The 17,569-nt window shown below is 39.1% G+C and overlaps 2 protein-coding genes across 3 annotated transcripts; both read right to left on the reverse strand.

Annotated features, from left to right (window-relative positions):
* Nucleotides 1–1,284: 1,284 nt before the first annotated feature.
* Nucleotides 1,285–5,225, reverse strand: LOC112175411. Of its 2 annotated transcripts, none has more exons than XM_024313084.2 (5): nt 5,075–5,225; nt 4,074–4,558; nt 3,249–3,680; nt 2,418–2,849; nt 1,285–1,764 (listed from the first exon to the last, which is right to left on the reverse strand). In XM_024313084.2, exons 2-5 carry the CDS (start codon nt 4,355–4,357, stop codon nt 1,623–1,625), a joined length of 1,290 nt encoding a protein of 429 aa, XP_024168852.1. In that variant the 5' UTR covers nt 4,358–4,558; nt 5,075–5,225; the 3' UTR covers nt 1,285–1,622. The 2 variants fall into 2 exon arrangements, with proteins under 2 accessions (XP_024168852.1, XP_024168853.1); XM_024313085.2 differs by lacking the exon at nt 5,075–5,225 and adding an exon at nt 4,939–4,959.
* Nucleotides 5,226–16,124: 10,899 nt separating this feature from the next.
* Nucleotides 16,125–17,178, reverse strand: LOC112175412 (replication protein A 70 kDa DNA-binding subunit A-like). Its single transcript, XM_024313086.2, has 2 exons — nt 16,740–17,178; nt 16,125–16,362 (listed from the first exon to the last, which is right to left on the reverse strand). Exons 1-2 carry the CDS (start codon nt 17,027–17,029, stop codon nt 16,221–16,223), a joined length of 432 nt encoding a protein of 143 aa, XP_024168854.1. The 5' UTR covers nt 17,030–17,178; the 3' UTR covers nt 16,125–16,220.
* Nucleotides 17,179–17,569: the final 391 nt, after the last annotated feature.

A 17,569-nucleotide genomic window follows, 5' to 3' on the forward strand; every position in this document is an offset into this window, starting at 1 on the left:
ATGAAAAACTTCAAAAACGGGAACTTTTAGAAAGGTTTACCTTGAAAAATTATCGGGAAAAGGTCGCTGGAAAATTGGTGGCCGGCGGTGGTCGGCGTTGAAGTTGCTGCAGGGAAGCTGCGGGGCCGCTGTGGGGATGCCGCGAGGTCGCTGCAGAGATGCCTTGGGGATGCCGCGAGGTTGCTGTGGAGATGCCGCGGGGATGTTGCAGGGATGTCGCGAGGTCGAGGAGATGCCCCGAGGTCGCGAGGATGCTGCAGGGATGCGGCGATCGTGTGCGGGAAAAACCAAGTGTTCACGGGGAAGGGCGAGTGTTCGCTAACAAAAGGCAAGCATAACTTATGGGCGCTGCAGGGGCAGCGAGGCTAACCAGGTAGGGTTAGCGTTGAGTTGCGATGCAGGGGCTGCAAGGGCAGTGGTAGCACCGGCGAGACTAATTCGGTGAAGTATTTTTCGGCTTTTAGGGTTTTGGTTTTTAAGGCTAGGGTTGGGGCTCGTGCTGATAACGTGTTTTAGGGAATCATAAATTGAGAGAGAATTGCTATGTATTCTCATTTATGATAGGGGCCTCTTTATATAAAGGATTACAATGCATAAAATCAGAATCATACAAGGAAATGTAATCATACATTGAATAAGAATATCTAGATTCTTCTAATTAAACCCTATTACCATTAGGTCAAGTAACTTAGAGTTTGGGCCGGACACACAAATATGGATTTACTTAAACAACTATTAATTTATCAATTATTTAATATATTTGCCAACGGGTAATTTTATTCACACACCTTTGTTTGTTAGATACACACTCCACGTACTTTTTTGTAAAAATTAAAAATCCTGTTTTACCCCAACTTTAGAAGAAGAAGAAGAAAAAAAAAGACTTCATCTCGAATCAGCTTGAAGGAAAGGCCGCGATGGGGAGCCTAAGTCGCCGAAGGCCAGCAGTTGTTGGATGGGGAGAAGGTGGCGAGACTTACATAGTTATATAGGGGTGTGTGTGTGTGTGTGAGTGTGTGGAGGGCGGGGAGGGCGGGGGGAAGGATTGTTTGGGTTGCACCGTTGCAGAGCTCAAAACCTCGTTCGACATTGAATGATTCTTCAATTTAATGTCTATCAAATTGAACAATCGATCTGATATTTTTTTCTTTGAAAGAACAATCTTATCTTTATGGACAGATGAATTAATCAAACCTCAATGATCATCTTGGTTTATAATAATTGTTTGATGAAAGTGTAGAGATGCTATAAGTTTTAAGTTAATCGCTGCAATGAAAAACAATATGTTTCAAAGTCTATAATTTTACATTCCACTGGATTGATGTATTATACATTTATGCCAGATTTACATAGAACATGATATGCAAAGGCGGCCGGAGAAGAAAGAAAAGTTGCAGGTGGGGAAAGAGAGAAAGAGGAAAAGGGTAAAAGAGGCATAATGAAGGAAAAATGTATAAAAAAAAATTGATGGATGTGTATTAAGAAGATAGCTGTGTGTTAATAAAATTTCTCTTTGCCAACTCTATTAATTTGTAGAGATTTAACTGTATATAACACACATTTTTGTAAAAAAATTGCATGTTGGAAGCATGTTGAATTTTATAGAAGACGACCAAGAAAGATTATAGCCCCAAGGAACCGAATTGCTCGGTTGTTTGATCTATAAGTATTGTCCATTGGGATAGTGCATTCGAAAATCCGGCAGCCTGTCCAATGATATCACATTTATCAACTAGCACATTCAATGAGATTATAATGATGATCCTGCACCCAGCAAATGAGAGAGTTAAAACTAGAACTGTAGCAGACAACTTCCATGCATCTAACGTAACAGCAGACACAAAGAAACCGAAAAAGATGTACGTTCTACTAATGACTGCATTTTACTATTTTCTTCTAGATAATGTTACAGATTTTCCTACTAGCTTTCATTTCCATCATTAATGTTCAAAAAAGGACTCCAAGACTCCAAATTAACCTAATCAAACCAATCGCAAAAAAAAAAAAACCGCTAGACTCAACTAAAACACAGCTTCAGTACCCTTGATGAGATCACTGTTAACCCCTAGCGGCCTTTATCTAGTTAGCCCAATTGAATGTACTAAGAGCCCATCTTCAGGATCCATTAGCCTTACTTGGACAGCTGGCACCAGTGGTCCATACTCCATAATGTAACCTGATGCGAACTCCCTTATATTTTGTATTGGCTCTCTATTTTGAATTATCTATGAAAATTTTGCATTCTCTTTAGCCTTTGTTCCTCTCTGTTATTCTGCTGGTATAGGTTGAGTCTATCAACCCTAGCTAGCCTTTTCTCTCAATTCCATCAATCATACAAACTCCTAAACGAAACACGCATCAATTAAACTTGACCAAAAGCATCAAATTTTGAAAAGGAAGGACAAGCTAGCACATACTTGCGGCCTTGGATGGTGGTGCAGGTGAATTGATTCAGGCGGACAACGGAGCCCTTCTGAAGGTGGCCTTGCTGAACCAGGAAGTTCTGCTGAGTGGCCAGCATCCCCTGCTCGGTGTGGTACCCATCGGATACGGCCACCCTGTACCGTTCAGTGACCTGGCCGCCGCCATGTGTGTGGATTTGCTTCAAGTCGATCACTTGCAGGATAGGCTTATAGTTGTCGTCAAAATACTCCGTCGTGATGTTCAGTATCGCCCCCTCCGTTAGCCTCGCGTCCATCGCCGGAAGACTGTAGGGTTCGCTTATAATTGTCTCAGTTGTTTGATCTACAAGTCTTGTCCGTGGGGATAGTGCATTCGAAAATCTGGCAGCCTGTCCAATGATATCACATTTATCAACTAGAACATCCAATACGACAATAAGGATGATCCTGCACCCAGCAACATGAGAGAAAAGTTAGAACTAGGGAATGTAACTGTAGCAAATTAACAACTTCCATCTCGTAAGAAACCGAAAAGATGTACTATCTACTAATGACTGCATTTTACTATTTTCTTCTAGACAATGTTACAGATATTCCTACTTGGTTTCAATTCCATCATCAATGTTCAAAAAAAGGACTCCAAACCTAATTAATCAAACCAACCGCAAAAAAAAAAAAATACTAGACTCCAGAATTCTAATTAAATTAACTAGAACACAGCTTCAGTACGTTCCTAGCCTTTTCTCTCAATTCCATTATTCACACAAACTCCCAAACGAAGCACGAATCAATTAAACTTGACCAAAAGCATCAAATTTCGAAAAGGAAGGACAAGCTAGCACATACTTGCGGCCTTGGATGGTGGGGCAGGTGAATTGCTTCAGGCGGACAACGGAGCCCTTCTGAAGGTGGCCTTGCTGAACCAGGAAGTTCTGCTGAGTGGCCAGCATCCCCTGCTCGGTGTGGGACCCATCGGATACGGCCACCCTGTACCGTTCAGTGACCTGGCCGCCGCCATGTGTGTGGATTTGCTTCAAGTCGATCACTTGTAGGATAGGCTTATAGTTGTCGTCAAAATACTCCGTCGTGATCTTCAGTATCGCCCCCTCCGTTAGCCTCGCGTCCATCGCCGGAAGACTGTAGGGTTCGCTTATAATTGTCTCAGTTGTTTGATCTACAAGTCTTGTCCGTGAGGATAGTGCATTCGAAAATCTGGCAGCCTGTCCAATGATATCACATTTATTAACTAGAACATCCAATAAGACAATAATGATGATCCTGCACCCAGCAAATGAGAGAAAAATTAGAACTAGGGAATGTAACTGTAGCAAATTAACAACTTCCATCTCGTAAGAAACCGAAAAGATGTACTATCTACTAATAGTAAAATGCAGTCATTTTCTTCTAGACAATGTTACAGATATTCCTACTTGGTTTCAATTCCATCATCAATGTTCAAAAAAAGGATTCCAAACCTAATTAATTAAACCAACCGCAAAAAAAAAAATCACTAGACTCCAGAATTCTAAATTAACTAGAACACAGTTGCAGTACGTTCCTAGCCTTTTCTCTCAATTCCATTAATCACACAAACTCCCAAACGAAGCACGAATCAATTAAACTTTGACCAAAAGCATCAAATTCGAAAAGGAAGGACAAGCTAGCACATACATGCGGCCTTGGATGGTGGTGCAGATGAATTGATTTAGGCAGACAAAGGAGCCCTTCTGAAGGTGGCCTTGCTGAACCAGGAAGTTCTGCTGAGTGCTCAGTATCCCCTGCGCAGTGTGGGACCCATCGGAGATGACCACCCTGTACCGCTCAGTGACCTGGCCGCCGCCGCGCTGTGTGTGGATCTGCTTCAAGTCGATCACTTGCAGGATAGGCTTATAGTTGTCGTCAACAAACTCCGTTGTGATCTTCAGTATCGCCCCCTCTGTTAGCCTCGGGTCCATCACAGGAAAATTGAAGGGTTTGGTTGGTCGGGAATGAGCGAGGGTTGAGTCGAAAGAGAGGGTAGAAGAAGCGAATTGCTCGGTTGTTTGATCTACAAGTCTTGTCCCTGGGGATTGTGCATTCGAAAATCTGTCAGCCTGTCCAGTGATATCACATCACATTTATCAACTAGCACATCCAATGAGACAATAATGATGATCCTGCACCCAGCAAATGAGAGAAAAGTTAGAACTAGGGGATGTAAGTGTAGCAAACAACTTCCATCTAACGTAACAGCAGACACAAAGAAACCTAAAAGATGTACGATCTACTAATGACTGCATTTTACTGTTTTCTCCCAGACAATGTTACAGATATTCCTACTTGGTTTCAATTTCATCAGGGACGGAGGAGCCAGGATTTTGAAACAAGCTGGGCTAAATTTCCATTTGATAAAAATTCCGAAATATATGAATATAAATAAATAAAATTTTGTACAATCCAAAATCAACTCACTGAAACAAGTAGATCTCATTGCTACATATAAAACTGATCAAGTTAAATATGCAAAATAGATCAAGTTAAAACACAGTCTGACTACCTGATCTTAAGTTGTACTCTACGATTCTTTGTAGCAACTTCGTCAATATAGATTCAGCCCCAAATTCAGAAACATTTAAATTGAAACTCTATAATTTAAATTTAAATTTAGATGTATAAAGAGAAAAGTAAAATACCTCTGGAAGAAACCTGATTGAGAGTTGATAGTACAATAGCTCAATAGCTGAAGAAAAAGAAAAAGGTCGACTACCGTAGATGACGGAAGAAGAAAAAGAAGAACTGCGTGCGTTGAAGAAAAAGAATTAAAGAAAGGTATAGTTTTTACTTTCTCATTTTTATATTAAATTTTTAATGAGATTTTATTATTAAATAGTTTTTTATGGGTGGATTGGGTGCCGTGTATGACTTGATCACTTGATCAAGTTTGAAATTATCTTTTATCGCAGCAGTTTCATAGTGTTGTCTTTCAACCTGTGCATAGAGAGGTTAATTTTGTGGCTGATAAGCTAACCAATCTTGCTCATAGCCATCCTGGTTGATGAGTTTTTAGACTGGAAGTGGATTTTTGGGTTAGGTGTTGGGAAAATTTCTTGATTTTGTTTCTTGGCTTGCATATGCGTTTTTGGGTTGGATCTGGATGAGTTTTTGGGATGAGTATGGGGAATTGCTTGGGTTTGCATTGCGTATGGGTTTTTTGGGGTTGTTTCTAAATGCCCCTTCACAATAGTAAGAACTCCTATAGGAGAATTGATGTGTGATGCAGCATTAAGCTTGCTGCCTTGTCTTTGGCGTGTATCTGTGATCGTAATCCCAGAAATCTGGCTGTTGAGATTACCATTCTAGGATTCCCGCTGCTGAAATCTACTGTTGGGATTGCATTCCCAGGTTTTCTGCTGCGCTGCTGGGATTTTGTTATGCTGCTAGGATCAAGATTTTGGACGTGGTCAGTTTCTTATTTGGGTGGGATTGTGAGAAGATGGTTTCAATGGGCTTTGGCTGAGAGGATTGTTTCAATGGGCTTTGGGTTTCTTAGCTTGTTGGTTGGCTTTATCCTTATTAATGAGATATTGAGCTTGAATTGTGCTATCTCTCTTCTTCACCTTGCCCATATAGAGAATTGTGGTGCTGGCTTGAATTTTGGTCCCAAGTCCAAAATTATTAGCATGCCTAAAACTCGCGATGGACATCATACTTTTCTGTAACCTTCCACACCACACTCATTCTTGTAAGCCCCAAGTGCATGAATGTGGTTTGGGTCCACGTGCGTGGCGTGATGGTTGCAGGTGTAATTCGCCTTGAAATATGAATTGGGCTTAAAGCATGAATTAGGCTTGTTAGCTGGATTTTTGGGTGTCAACAGTTGTTTTACCAAACAGCTCTAGCAACTTAAATTGAGAAATAAGTTACTTAATCCACAATCACCTCGGGGCCAAATTGGGGCTAAGATAGATAGGGATTGGAGATTTAGAATACGGGTCTTGCTAAGTGAACCAAGCAAATATCTATCTATACCCAGCATATAAATTTTTTTCCTATATTTCCAATTTTACCCTTACCTTTTCAAAAAGCCTTCTAGCCGTACCCAACTTCCTTCCCCAACTCTACATCAAATTTTCTTGCTGGCTTTCTTGACTATCCCTCTCCACTGGGTAGTTTAACTTTTTCATCATTTAGAATATTGGGTTTCTGAATTGCTTCATAGGGTTGCGAACAAAAATTGTGTAGACTGTGAATCATGTCAGTTCGATATAAAACGGTGTGGCTTCATCAAAGAAGCAATTGTCAAGATGATAAAAGATCAGAGACATGCCAATTTGATAGTTAACAATTCAATTTGGAATTGCAAAACTAGTTAAAGAAAATAGAGAATGATGGTGGGTTCAATCAACACCATGAAACCATGAATATATTTTTCATCTGGTAGCAAAAGGGAAACTAAGCCAACTGCTCAGGGAAGAAAGAGAGAGAGATCTCATGCAGAAAAGTTTAGCTGAGCCATTGCTCATCACGCGGACGCAAAGGAGGCTGAGGAGGTTTGATTTTCACAGTTCTAACCTCGTATTAATGTTCACTAATAGAATAGCCATATGTGGTTGATTTTCACAATTCTGTTTGGGTATTGGAGAGTTCAGTTGTTTGCCTTATGATTTTCACAGAGGGAGGAAGAAAATGCTGCTGGAGATGAAGGAAAAGAGCCAAAGGGGACGGTTGGCTGAGGAACTGTGCAATTTTTTTTTTCAACCATACAGGGACAAAGTTGGAACAATTTAACATAAAATATTATTGCTGAGTCTACTTAGAAATATGCTGGGTACAAATTGAAAGACCCTTTGGATAATTAAGGCTATTTTATTAGGAAAAACAAAAAAGTTGCATGCTATAGCCCAATTAAGCATGTACTATATACTATCCTTGAATTCCACCATCAATGTTAAAAAAAAAAAAGATTTCGTTTTTCCATTCACTGAGTGTAAGAGAAACTTGGATCCGCCACTGATCCTCATATAAAGTCACATTTATGGTGAGATACACTGTTTGAGTCGGAGGATGAAAGCACTAGCTTGTAGCCTTTTTGGTTTACACCATACCTCACAGAAACACACTTCAGAGCTCTGGCATCAAGTTTGGTATGCTAATTCTTAGGAACTGAACGAAAATGACACAACGAAAGACATAAAAACAAAGATTATGAAATGAGGGAATAAAGACATGACAAGAAAGAATTTTGTAAGAAATCTGACCATTGAGAACATAGGAGGTAACCGGTTTATGAGATGACATGCTGTGAGAACTGCATCTCCCAAACCTGTTTGGGCAAATAAGCTCTAAACAAGAGCGAACGAGCTATATCAAGAACATAACGATTTTTTCTTTCTGACACCCTTTTTTTTTTTTTTTTTTTTTTTTTTTTTTCTAGAGTTTGAGTACAAGTTGTTTGATTAATGATCCCATTTAAATGAAAAATCTGTTGAAAATAAGAATTTGACAAACTCTCTCCTATTATTAGACTAAAAAACTTTGATATTGCCCCTAAACTGGGTAATTCGGACAGGTGCACAGAATTGCTGAAAGGCTAAAAAAACTTCAAATTTGTATTTAAGCCAGGCTGCCCAGGTAAAATAACTACAATCATCAATGAATAACACAAACCATTGCTTTCCAGACAATGAAGAATCTCAAGGACCCCAAACATCCGAATGAATAAGTTCAAAAGGGATCAGACTTTTATTACTAGTACTTAGAGGATAATTGACATGATTACTCTTGATCAAGATACATGTATGACTAATTAGAATGCAATTTAGAATCATCAACAACTAAAAGAAAGGACATCATTGACTTTTTCATGACACTAAACAAAAGATGTCCTTATCTACAATGCCATAACAAAAGTTCACTTAGCTAATTAGTAGCCCTGGTAGAGATCATAGCTGCTCGGGCCATTTTCTCGACCTTCTGCCCCGCGCACATGCAATCCAGATGAAATAGTCACCCCTCAAATAGCCCCTGCCAATCATTTCCTTGGTGAAGAGGTCCTTAAAAATGACACACAAAGAGTAAAAAGTTACTAAATATTTAGCTTGAGCATTTAACTGAGGAAGCGATATTAAACGATTATACAGGTCAGACACATATAAGACATTATGCAATGTGAGTCTGAGAGTGGCTTGAGTTGAACTAGTGCCAAAGATTGAGAAAGAATCACCATTGGCAATAGTGACACAAGATATAGGTGGTCAAGATAAATGGGTACATAGACTACAGTCAAAGGTCAATGTGATCTAATGCTCTGGAATCGACTATCCACATATTATCACTAGTAAATTCAAAAATATGTAAAGCAACACAAATCTTACCCTTATTGCGAACATCTAATGCAATATTCTTATCACGAGATTCATGTTTGTCAAAATAACAAGGTGGATAACCAATCAGTTTGTAGCAAATTTGAAAACACTAGATGGAGCAAAACTTATGGGAATGATCAACACGTGAGCGTAGTTCAATGAATTCAATCACACACATTAGAATTTTGCTGACGCAGTGTAAACCTCACTACTGAGGAAACTTCACTGCTAGGCTTATAACGTAGCCTACACGAGAATCAAATCCAATATGAATCCAAGCAATTACAAATCACAAGTAATGGTAATGTGGTATTCAACACAACCACTTTACTAGCAACAAAGCTAACTTGTTTACAATTTCAAAGACCTATTCTACACAGTATGAATCGATCTACGTTGATGGAACAAACTTAACAATCCTTCAATTTGGCTCTTCACTCAAGGCCTCACTGATCTCAAGTACTATGGAAGTGAAGAATGCAGTGAAACAAAGAAAGAGAACAAATAATACAAAAGAGAGTTTTGCAAAACAGTTTACACAGACTATGCAGCACCAAGAAATCTCACCGTTCAAAACTTTGATTTTGTAATGCAGTTTCAAAACCTTTTATAGAAGAACAAGACTCCTCCTCAATCCGATCACATTGATCATAGATTGGGATAAACTTGGAAGGTTTTTTTCAAACAAAACGTGAGACTCACTTAATCCTAATTGAAATCAAGTAATTGTGATCTCTAAATATAGTTATCTGATATGCATTCAAAACAATTCTAAATACAAATAAGATTTTCTAAACTTCTTCCCTTAAAACCCGATAAGACTACAGAGAGTTTAGATCCACAATATATGCATCAATCACATGCAAATTGATATGATATGCAAACTACCTTAACTCGAGATCAGTGAGCTTGATTTGCGCACTTCTTGATCCTTCATTCTCCTAGGGCCACCGGAAAAGTAGGAGAAAAAACTTTTCTCAATCTTTAGTACTCAAGTCTCCTAGTACCCTTAAGAGATCTTGTGTTGAATGGAAACAGGCGCCCAAAATACTTACAGAATTGCTTTAGTATGTCTATACTTCTTGCAATAGCATATAACCTTTAGTGTGGATTGATGACCACAATTGACAAGAGCTTCAAACTCCATTACAAGAAATAAAACAAACACAACACACTCAGTTATGCTGTGGAGAATAGATCAAAAATAGCGAACAGCCTTCTGGCAACTGGTCAACAGTCTCAAACTTTAAGTTTAGGTTTGAGTGGCGCAAGTCTTCATAGAATAAAATCGTGCCCAATGAATTTGGTAAAGAAGAAAGATCAAAGAAACAAAGAGTCAAAGTGTTAATAGGATCTTTGCTCTGATAACAAGTCAAAGATGATAAGATTACAATTTGAGAATGGTTTTTCTGAGATGTTTCTTCTCGCAAGGAGGATAAGTATGTATAGATCCAATCCGTGTACCATAAGGTAAGTAATAATCCTAATTAAAGTCTAATTAACATAGATTACAACATAAACAGGAATATCCTTAATACACAAGGTAAATAGCATGACTCATGGCAACAAATTCAGCCACTTCAATGACCCCAATCACCCCATGGCTATGTAATGCAGGTTCTCTGGAATTTGGGAGGGTTGTTGAAGTTCTCTTTAACCCTTAGCTTTCAATATGGTTTTTGTCCTGTCCTTCTGGGAGTTCCTTGAATACTTTCGGAGGATCCATGTTTATATATATAAAGATGGTATTTCTATTTTTTTTTCCTGAGATGTTATTAGTAACATCATCAAACTTTGAATACTGTATCCAATTGATTTTTTTTTTTTGTCTTGTTTTTAAGTTACCGGTAGTCTTTTCACGTTATCAATGCACTCTTGTTCAACAGCATTCATCTGGTCAGCAGTTGATTGAAAAACTTGTGGTCACCCACCATTAAAGATTTTTTTTTTTTTTTTCCTGCCGAAAGGAGAAAAGAAATTAAAAACCAGAACCTCTAACACAACCTACACCTAATGAATCAAAGAGGAAAGCATGACAAGCTGTCAATGGGAGAGCATTAGACCAAGCCTGAGGGCGAGTGTTGTGTCCAAACTGGGCAACTTGATGTCATGGATGAGCAGTTTAATGTGCCAGGGGATTTGATTTTTGTCTGTCAAAGCATCAATAAGAAGTTTTGAGTCGCCTTCAATGTCCAAAGACTGAAAACCATGGATCAAAGCTGCATGTAAAGCAGCTCTAAGGGAGAGACTCTCCGCCATTAAGATGTCAACAGACGGAAGAGAAGTATAAGCTACTAAAACAGGAAAGCCTTCAGCATTGCGAAACACAAATCCCCCTGCAGCACAAGAAGAGGACAAAACAGAGCCACCAAAGTCAAGTTTTAAACAATCTTGGTTAGGAGGGGACCATTTAATAACTGGAGAAGTAGACTTCTGTTTAAAAGAGTACTTGGGGTTCAAATGCCTATAATTATGGAAGCAAGAAGCAGTGGTATAGAGAATTTTTGTTGGGTTCTGTAGATAAGATCATTCCTGGCTTTCCAGATAAAAGAAGCTAGATTAATAGCCAGAGCAAAATAAATAGAAGCAATAGAATTAGTAGTCGAAGCCAGTCAATAAAAGAATGCTGCCAGTGTGGAGTCTGTAAGCGGGGGAAGGGAGAGAGCCAAATTTTGTGAGCTTCAAGACAATTAAAGAACAAGTGCTTAAAGTTAATATGAAGAGTTGAAATTTAATGAATATTATGTAAGTATTTTAATCTCACCACTGACATCAAACCTTCCATCACATGTTGACCAAGTGAATAATACCATCACGTTAGACACCAAAGAGTTCCGGGCTGACCCTTTTTCGGTGCCAAACAAACTTCTTTAGATATTCAGGTGACATGTTCCTTTATTATTATTATTATTATTATTATTTTTAAAATATATTAGGTCATATTTTCTGTACAACCTTAACAACTAATAATTCGCCCAACCTTACCACTAGAATCGACCGAGTAGGTGAACACGATTCTTATGAATTTCATTTTACATCATTTATCTTTTTTATTAATCACTTTATAACAAGAACAAAAGAATTTCATTCATTAATTACCGTTTTTCTTAATATTGTGTTAAAAAATGACAAGTATGGTCTGTGACCAAGGTATTAAAAAGCGCGCCTCAGGCGCACCTTAAGGCTCATAAAGCGTGAAGCGTACAAGAGAAAGCCTCTGTTTTGCAGATGAGGCGTAGAGGCGCTCAAGGCGCTGCTGAAGGCGTGAAAGGCGTCCAAAGCGAGGCTGAAGGCGTCTTGCGTGAACGCCTGGGGATTTTTTTTTTTTTTTTTTTTTTACACCAAAATTCATTTAGGTCCAGTTCTGAAGTCGAGCCAAGCCCCAAATCAGCCAAAGCAGCATACTCTCCGACTCCTTCACTCCCAAGTCCCAATTCCCAAGCAGGAAATTTAATAAAATGATCAAGACCCATTGGTTTTCTCAAGGATTTCTCTCTAAGGCTGTTTGCAGAATTGGAGCAAGAAATTTTATTACTTTCGGAGTTGTAGTTCGATTTGAAGAATTTAAGTGCGTCTTTCTCTCTCTCAGTCCCTCTGTATTTACTGTAATTCATGATAAGGTCGTAAGCTTCTACTTGTTCCCCTTCCAATAATATATATATATATCGATCATCCACTGTATTCTGGAGAAAACACTCATGTTCATGTTAGTTTGTACTCTTCTACTTGAATATATTGGAAATTCGACTGCACATGGAGACAATAAGAAGTAGGATTGTAAGCATATTAAGGGATTCTATTAACCAGGGATTGTAATCAAAATTTTCTTTTAATGGTTACCCGGCCAACTTTAATTATTTAGGATCTCACATGTCCTGTCATCTGGTTTATTCGGTTGTTTTTTTTTTTTTTTGTTCCTCTGGTTCTTTCTTGGCAGAATTGGTTCGATGTGGTGGGGATGATGTTTGTATTTCTCACTGGAAATCTGATTGTCGGAACATCAATATCCCCATGGATCCTTTTCCTGTAAGTAGCAAAGTATAGTGCAATGTACCTGTGCAATTGTTCTGATGTGTGTAGGGCAATTGTTCTAACTGCTCTAGATAAAAATGTATTGTATTTTTGGTTGTTTGGTGCCAAATATGCAATTTTGTTAAGCAATTTTTCTGTTAATTCCTAAGCACTTTTTCTTGATATAAGTTCTGTTGATGATATAAGTTGATATATATAAGTACTAATTTGTTAGTTGTTCTGTTTATGATATAAGCACTTAGATGTTCTGCTTAAAACTTTAAATTGATATTAGTTTTGAAGTTGTGTAGTGCAGGCACAATAAGTTCTAGTATTAGTGAGAAAACAAAGAAATATCATACATATAGCTCATTTATACGTAAGGCTTACGCCTTACGCCTCAAGGCGAACGCCTTACTGAGGCTCTCCCGAAAACGCCTCGGCTACGCCTCAGCCTTTTAAAACATTGTCTGTGACTCAACATTTGTACTGATATTGTTTCAACTTAACCACTCGTTTAAGTTTTGGGCTTTAATCACAAAATGCATCAGTACAATTAAGTTTGAACCACCCACTTATAAGTTGGGATCTCTCTCTCTCTCTCTCTCTCTCTCTCTCTCTCTCTCTCTCTCTCTCTCTCTCTCTCTCTCTCTCTCTCTCTCTCTCTCTCTCTCTCTCTATCTCTACCTCCCTCCTCCCCTAAACCCTAAACTCCGAACATGGCACAGACGCCAATTTCTAGTGCCTCCGCTCCACTTCCCCCGCCCTCTCTCTCTCTCTCTCTCTCTCTCTCTCTCTCTCTCTCTCTCTCTCTCTCTCTCTCTCTCTCTCTCTCTCTCTCTCTCTCTCCCTCCCTCCCCCCCCAAACCCTAAACTTCGAACATGGCAGAGACGCCAATTGCTAGTGCCTCCGTTCCACTTCCCCCGCCGTCGTCAACCAATCCGTTTGCGAGATCTGCAGCCTCGCCGCCGACGACGGCTCCAAAATCGATGTACTCTGTGGCTTGATGGAGCTCCAGTCCGCACTCGAAGGTTCCAATTCGAAGTTCGTCGACCTTTTCACCCAGCAGGGTTTGAGCTTGGTTTGATCGAGTCATGTTCTGCGTCGTCGTCGTCATCTTGTGGGCACAAATCGATCAAAAGACATTATGATGGAAAAATTTGAAACCGGGGAAGACAATGAAGAAGTAAGGGTTCTGGTACGAGGTCTCCGACCAGGAACTAAGAGAGAAGAAGAGGACGGGGTGCCCAGAGCATAGTCTGGGTGCCCAAATAAGTTTTTTTTTTTTTAAGTAATAGGGCAAAAGGAAAGAAACAAAAAATTTTGAATATCTATCTGGGGGGGCATAGACGTCTATTGGAGGACAATAGACGTCTTGAATTGATATAATCTCTTCCTTTTTTCTTTAATCGAAGTTTTATTTGTCTAATTTTAGGAAGATTAGTTCCCATGCTCTTCTGACTACCGAAAGTTCTATTGGGGGGCAATAAAGGTTAACCTCTATTGCCCTTCTATTGGGGGGGGGGTAATAGATGTCTATTGGGGTAATAAACCTTTCTGGTGAGGTTTTCAGAAAAGTCCTGTGGGTAACGGCCGGTGACAGGAATCCGGCGACCGGATTCCGGAGAAAGTTGGCCATAATGATACAAAGTCTGACTTTCCAATCCTTAGAATAAAGAAGTTAGAGAAAGGAGAAAGGGTAAGCACTGTATTTGATCATAGTCAATTTAACCAGTGGTTTCATCCAATCTGTATGGCATTGTCTCGAAGAATATCAAGACAGCAGATATCTTTTTGGTGTCAGTCTGAAAATAAAAAATAAAAAATAAAAAAATTATCACACAGTAGCATTTTGGTTTATGTATTATTATCAACCAAAAAGATATGCCACATGGTCGCTTGAAACTGTCTTGGAAACTATAATATATGGCTTCTATATAGAAGGCTAATTATGCACCGACTGATAAGAGCTTTGTCTAAGCTTCTTAAGGATGGGATTGCCTACTATCATCTATGCTTTCTGTTCTTATTTTGCTATACAATTTTAAGTCAGAAAATTCCTGCAACCTACGAATTTAATTCAACAGGTCAGCACCCATCAAGGTTCAATCTTTATTAAGTAGACAAAACTACTCCTGAATCCTCTTACGTAACAAACTAAACTTAAAACACATTACAAAAACTAGAACTCCATTAATATCCTCAATCTTTCTACAAATCAGTTAATATCCTGCATCTGTTCATGGAAATATCTTTAATCTGGCATCTGCATGGACAGTTATACATTGTTATATCTTTCTCCAAGTCGTATGTGAACATTAACAGGTGAGACCACAGACAGTGTAATTTACTTTCCACGCCAAAAAGAACGAGTTATACCATATCCTCATGAGGTCAAAACACAAAAAGAGAACTAGAATATCAAAGCAATGATGGCCATCTCCACTTCTCCAGATCTAAAAGAAACCCCAAAAAAGTGAAACCCAAATTGAAGGCAACAATTTGAAACAAGCCGAATTGAAAATTTGAAACCCTAACCCCAAATTCTTGAAAGAAATTACTTACTGTCCCTCAAAGAATAGAGCAGGGCGCTGTAGAAGCATGCAGAATACCATCATAACCGTCCACGGTGGTGGCGATTTAGTCCTCCAAGAGGTGGAGGTTGAGGCGGAGCACGCGGTCCTTGCGGCAGCGAAAGGCAGCGAAGGTCGCTTGCGACAATTCGAGATGCCTGTCTGGTAACTCTCGTTAGAGATCATGGAGCGGGATTGGAGTGTGTAAAGGAGAAGGATGGCGAAAATGCACGAACCCTTTGAGATTCAGATTTGGGTATTTGGTGTGCCCTTAGGTCTGGGTTTGAGAGAGAGAGAGGAGAGAGAGCAAATAATATGAAAAAGAAAAAGATTGAGAGAGAAATAGATTGAATACACAAAGTGGCAATGACCCCGCTCAATAGTATGCAAGGAGTTTTTCACTTCTTTCACTTTGGGAAACCAAATGCAACAAATATATGTCTTCCTTACATGTCATGCAAACTAAATGCAAGGAATTACGGTGTTCTTTGTATAATACAACCTATTGCAAAGAATGTATAGATCCTTGCATATCAATTCGTTGTATAAGCCCAAATTTGTTGTAGTGTACTATGACTTTTCTTTATTTAAATAGATTTGTGGTTGGCTTAATGTTTATAAAATGGAATAATGTAGTACATTGAACAATATAATACATTGAACAATGTAATTGAACAAAATACAACAATATTTAAGAAAATAAAGAATACTTTGATAAATTGATAAGTTATTAATCAATTGATAAATTAATAAATTATTAATTTATCGATTATTTAATATTCGCCAAGGCTATAAATTTGTAGAGATTTAACTGTATATAACACACATTTTTGTAGAAAATTGCATGTTGGAAGCATGTTGAGATTTTCTGGAAAGCGATCAAGAAAGGTTATAGCCCAAAAGAAGCGAATTGCTCGGTTGTTTCATCTACAAGTATTGTCCCTGGGGATTGTGCATTCGAAAATCTGGCAGCCTGTCCAATGATATCACATTTATCAACTAGCACATTCAATGAGATTATAATGATGATCCTGCACCCAGCAAATGAGAGAAAAGTTAGAACTAGGGGATGTAACTGTAGCAAACAAAACCGAAAAAGATGTACGTTCTACTAATGACTGCATTTTACTATTTTCTTCTAGATAATGTTACAGATTTTCCTACTCGCTTTCATTTCCATCATTAATGTTCAAAAAAATGACTCCAAGACTCCAAATAACCTAATCAAACCAACCGCAAAAAAAAAATCGCTAGACTCCAGAATTCTAAATTAAAACACAGCTTCAGTACCCTAGCTAGCCTTTTCTCTCAATTCCATCAATCATACGAACTCCCAAACGAAATACGCATCAATTAAACTTGACCAAAAGCATCAAATTTCGAAAAGGAAGGACAAGCTAGCACATACTTGCGGCCTTGGATGGTGGGGCAGGTGAATTGATTCAGGCGGACAACGGAGCCCTTCTGAAGGTGGCCTTGCTGAACCAGGAAGTTCTGGTGAGCGAGCAGCATCCCCTGCTTGGTGTGGGACCCATCGGATACGGTCACCCTGTACCGTTCAGTGACCTGGCCGCCCCAGCCGCCGCCGTGTGTGTGGATTTGCTTCAAGCCGATCACTTGCAGGATAGGCTTATAGTTGTCGTCAACAAAGTCCGTCGTGATCTTCAGTATCGCCCCCTCCGTTAGCCTCGCGTCCATCGCCGGAAAACTTTGGTTGGCCGGGAATGAGACAGGGTTGAGTTGATAGAGAGGGAGGTTATGGAGAGGTGGGAGTTTAAATAGGGAAACCCTAGCAACTTTTTTTTTTTTGTTTAGAGAGAGAGAGATAAAACCCTAGAAAATTGAGGGAATTGGGAGCGCGGGAAAACTGGGTGGGGAGAGAGCTTGTCTTGGAATTTTCATTTCCAAGATTGAAATACAGGATGTGTCCATCAAACGAGCGGCTGACGTCATTCAACTATAGTACGCCGCCGCTGAGTGGTGTCACGGGCGTGACTGAAGTCGTATTTTCCCTTTGGGGTATCTCCAACCCTTGGACCCAAATATCATTCCTATTTCAAATTTCGTCTCAATACCATCCATTGATACCATTCTTGGACCCGAATATCATTTATACTTCAAATTTTGACACCTCAAGTTTCAATACCATTAATTGAGATAGAATCTCCAACCCTATTAGTCCTATATATGGTCTTTTCAATGAAGAATACAACGTGAAGGAAAATTGAAAAGTAATTT

Source organism: Rosa chinensis, chromosome 7 (genome assembly GCF_002994745.2).
Source record: "Rosa chinensis cultivar Old Blush chromosome 7, RchiOBHm-V2, whole genome shotgun sequence".
Lineage (NCBI taxonomy): Eukaryota > Viridiplantae > Streptophyta > Magnoliopsida > Rosales > Rosaceae > Rosa > Rosa chinensis.

What these genes read in the sequence shown, in the direction of transcription:
- LOC112175411 (XM_024313084.2), bottom strand. Translation starts at nt 4,357, where the DNA reads ATGGACCCGAGGCTAACAGAGGGGGCGATACTGAAGATCACAACGGAG. An exon ending in ACCACCATCCAAGGCCGCAT is followed by an intron (nt 3,681 to 4,073) that starts GTATGTGCTAGC and finishes TGCTGGGTGCAG; the next exon opens with GATCATCATTATTGTCTTAT. An exon ending in ACCACCATCCAAGGCCGCAA is followed by an intron (nt 1,765 to 2,417) that starts GTATGTGCTAGC and finishes TGCTGGGTGCAG; the next exon opens with GATCATCATTATAATCTCAT.
- LOC112175412 (XM_024313086.2), bottom strand. Translation starts at nt 17,029, where the DNA reads ATGGACGCGAGGCTAACGGAGGGGGCGATACTGAAGATCACGACGGAC. An exon ending in CCCACCATCCAAGGCCGCAA is followed by an intron (nt 16,363 to 16,739) that starts GTATGTGCTAGC and finishes TGCTGGGTGCAG; the next exon opens with GATCATCATTATAATCTCAT.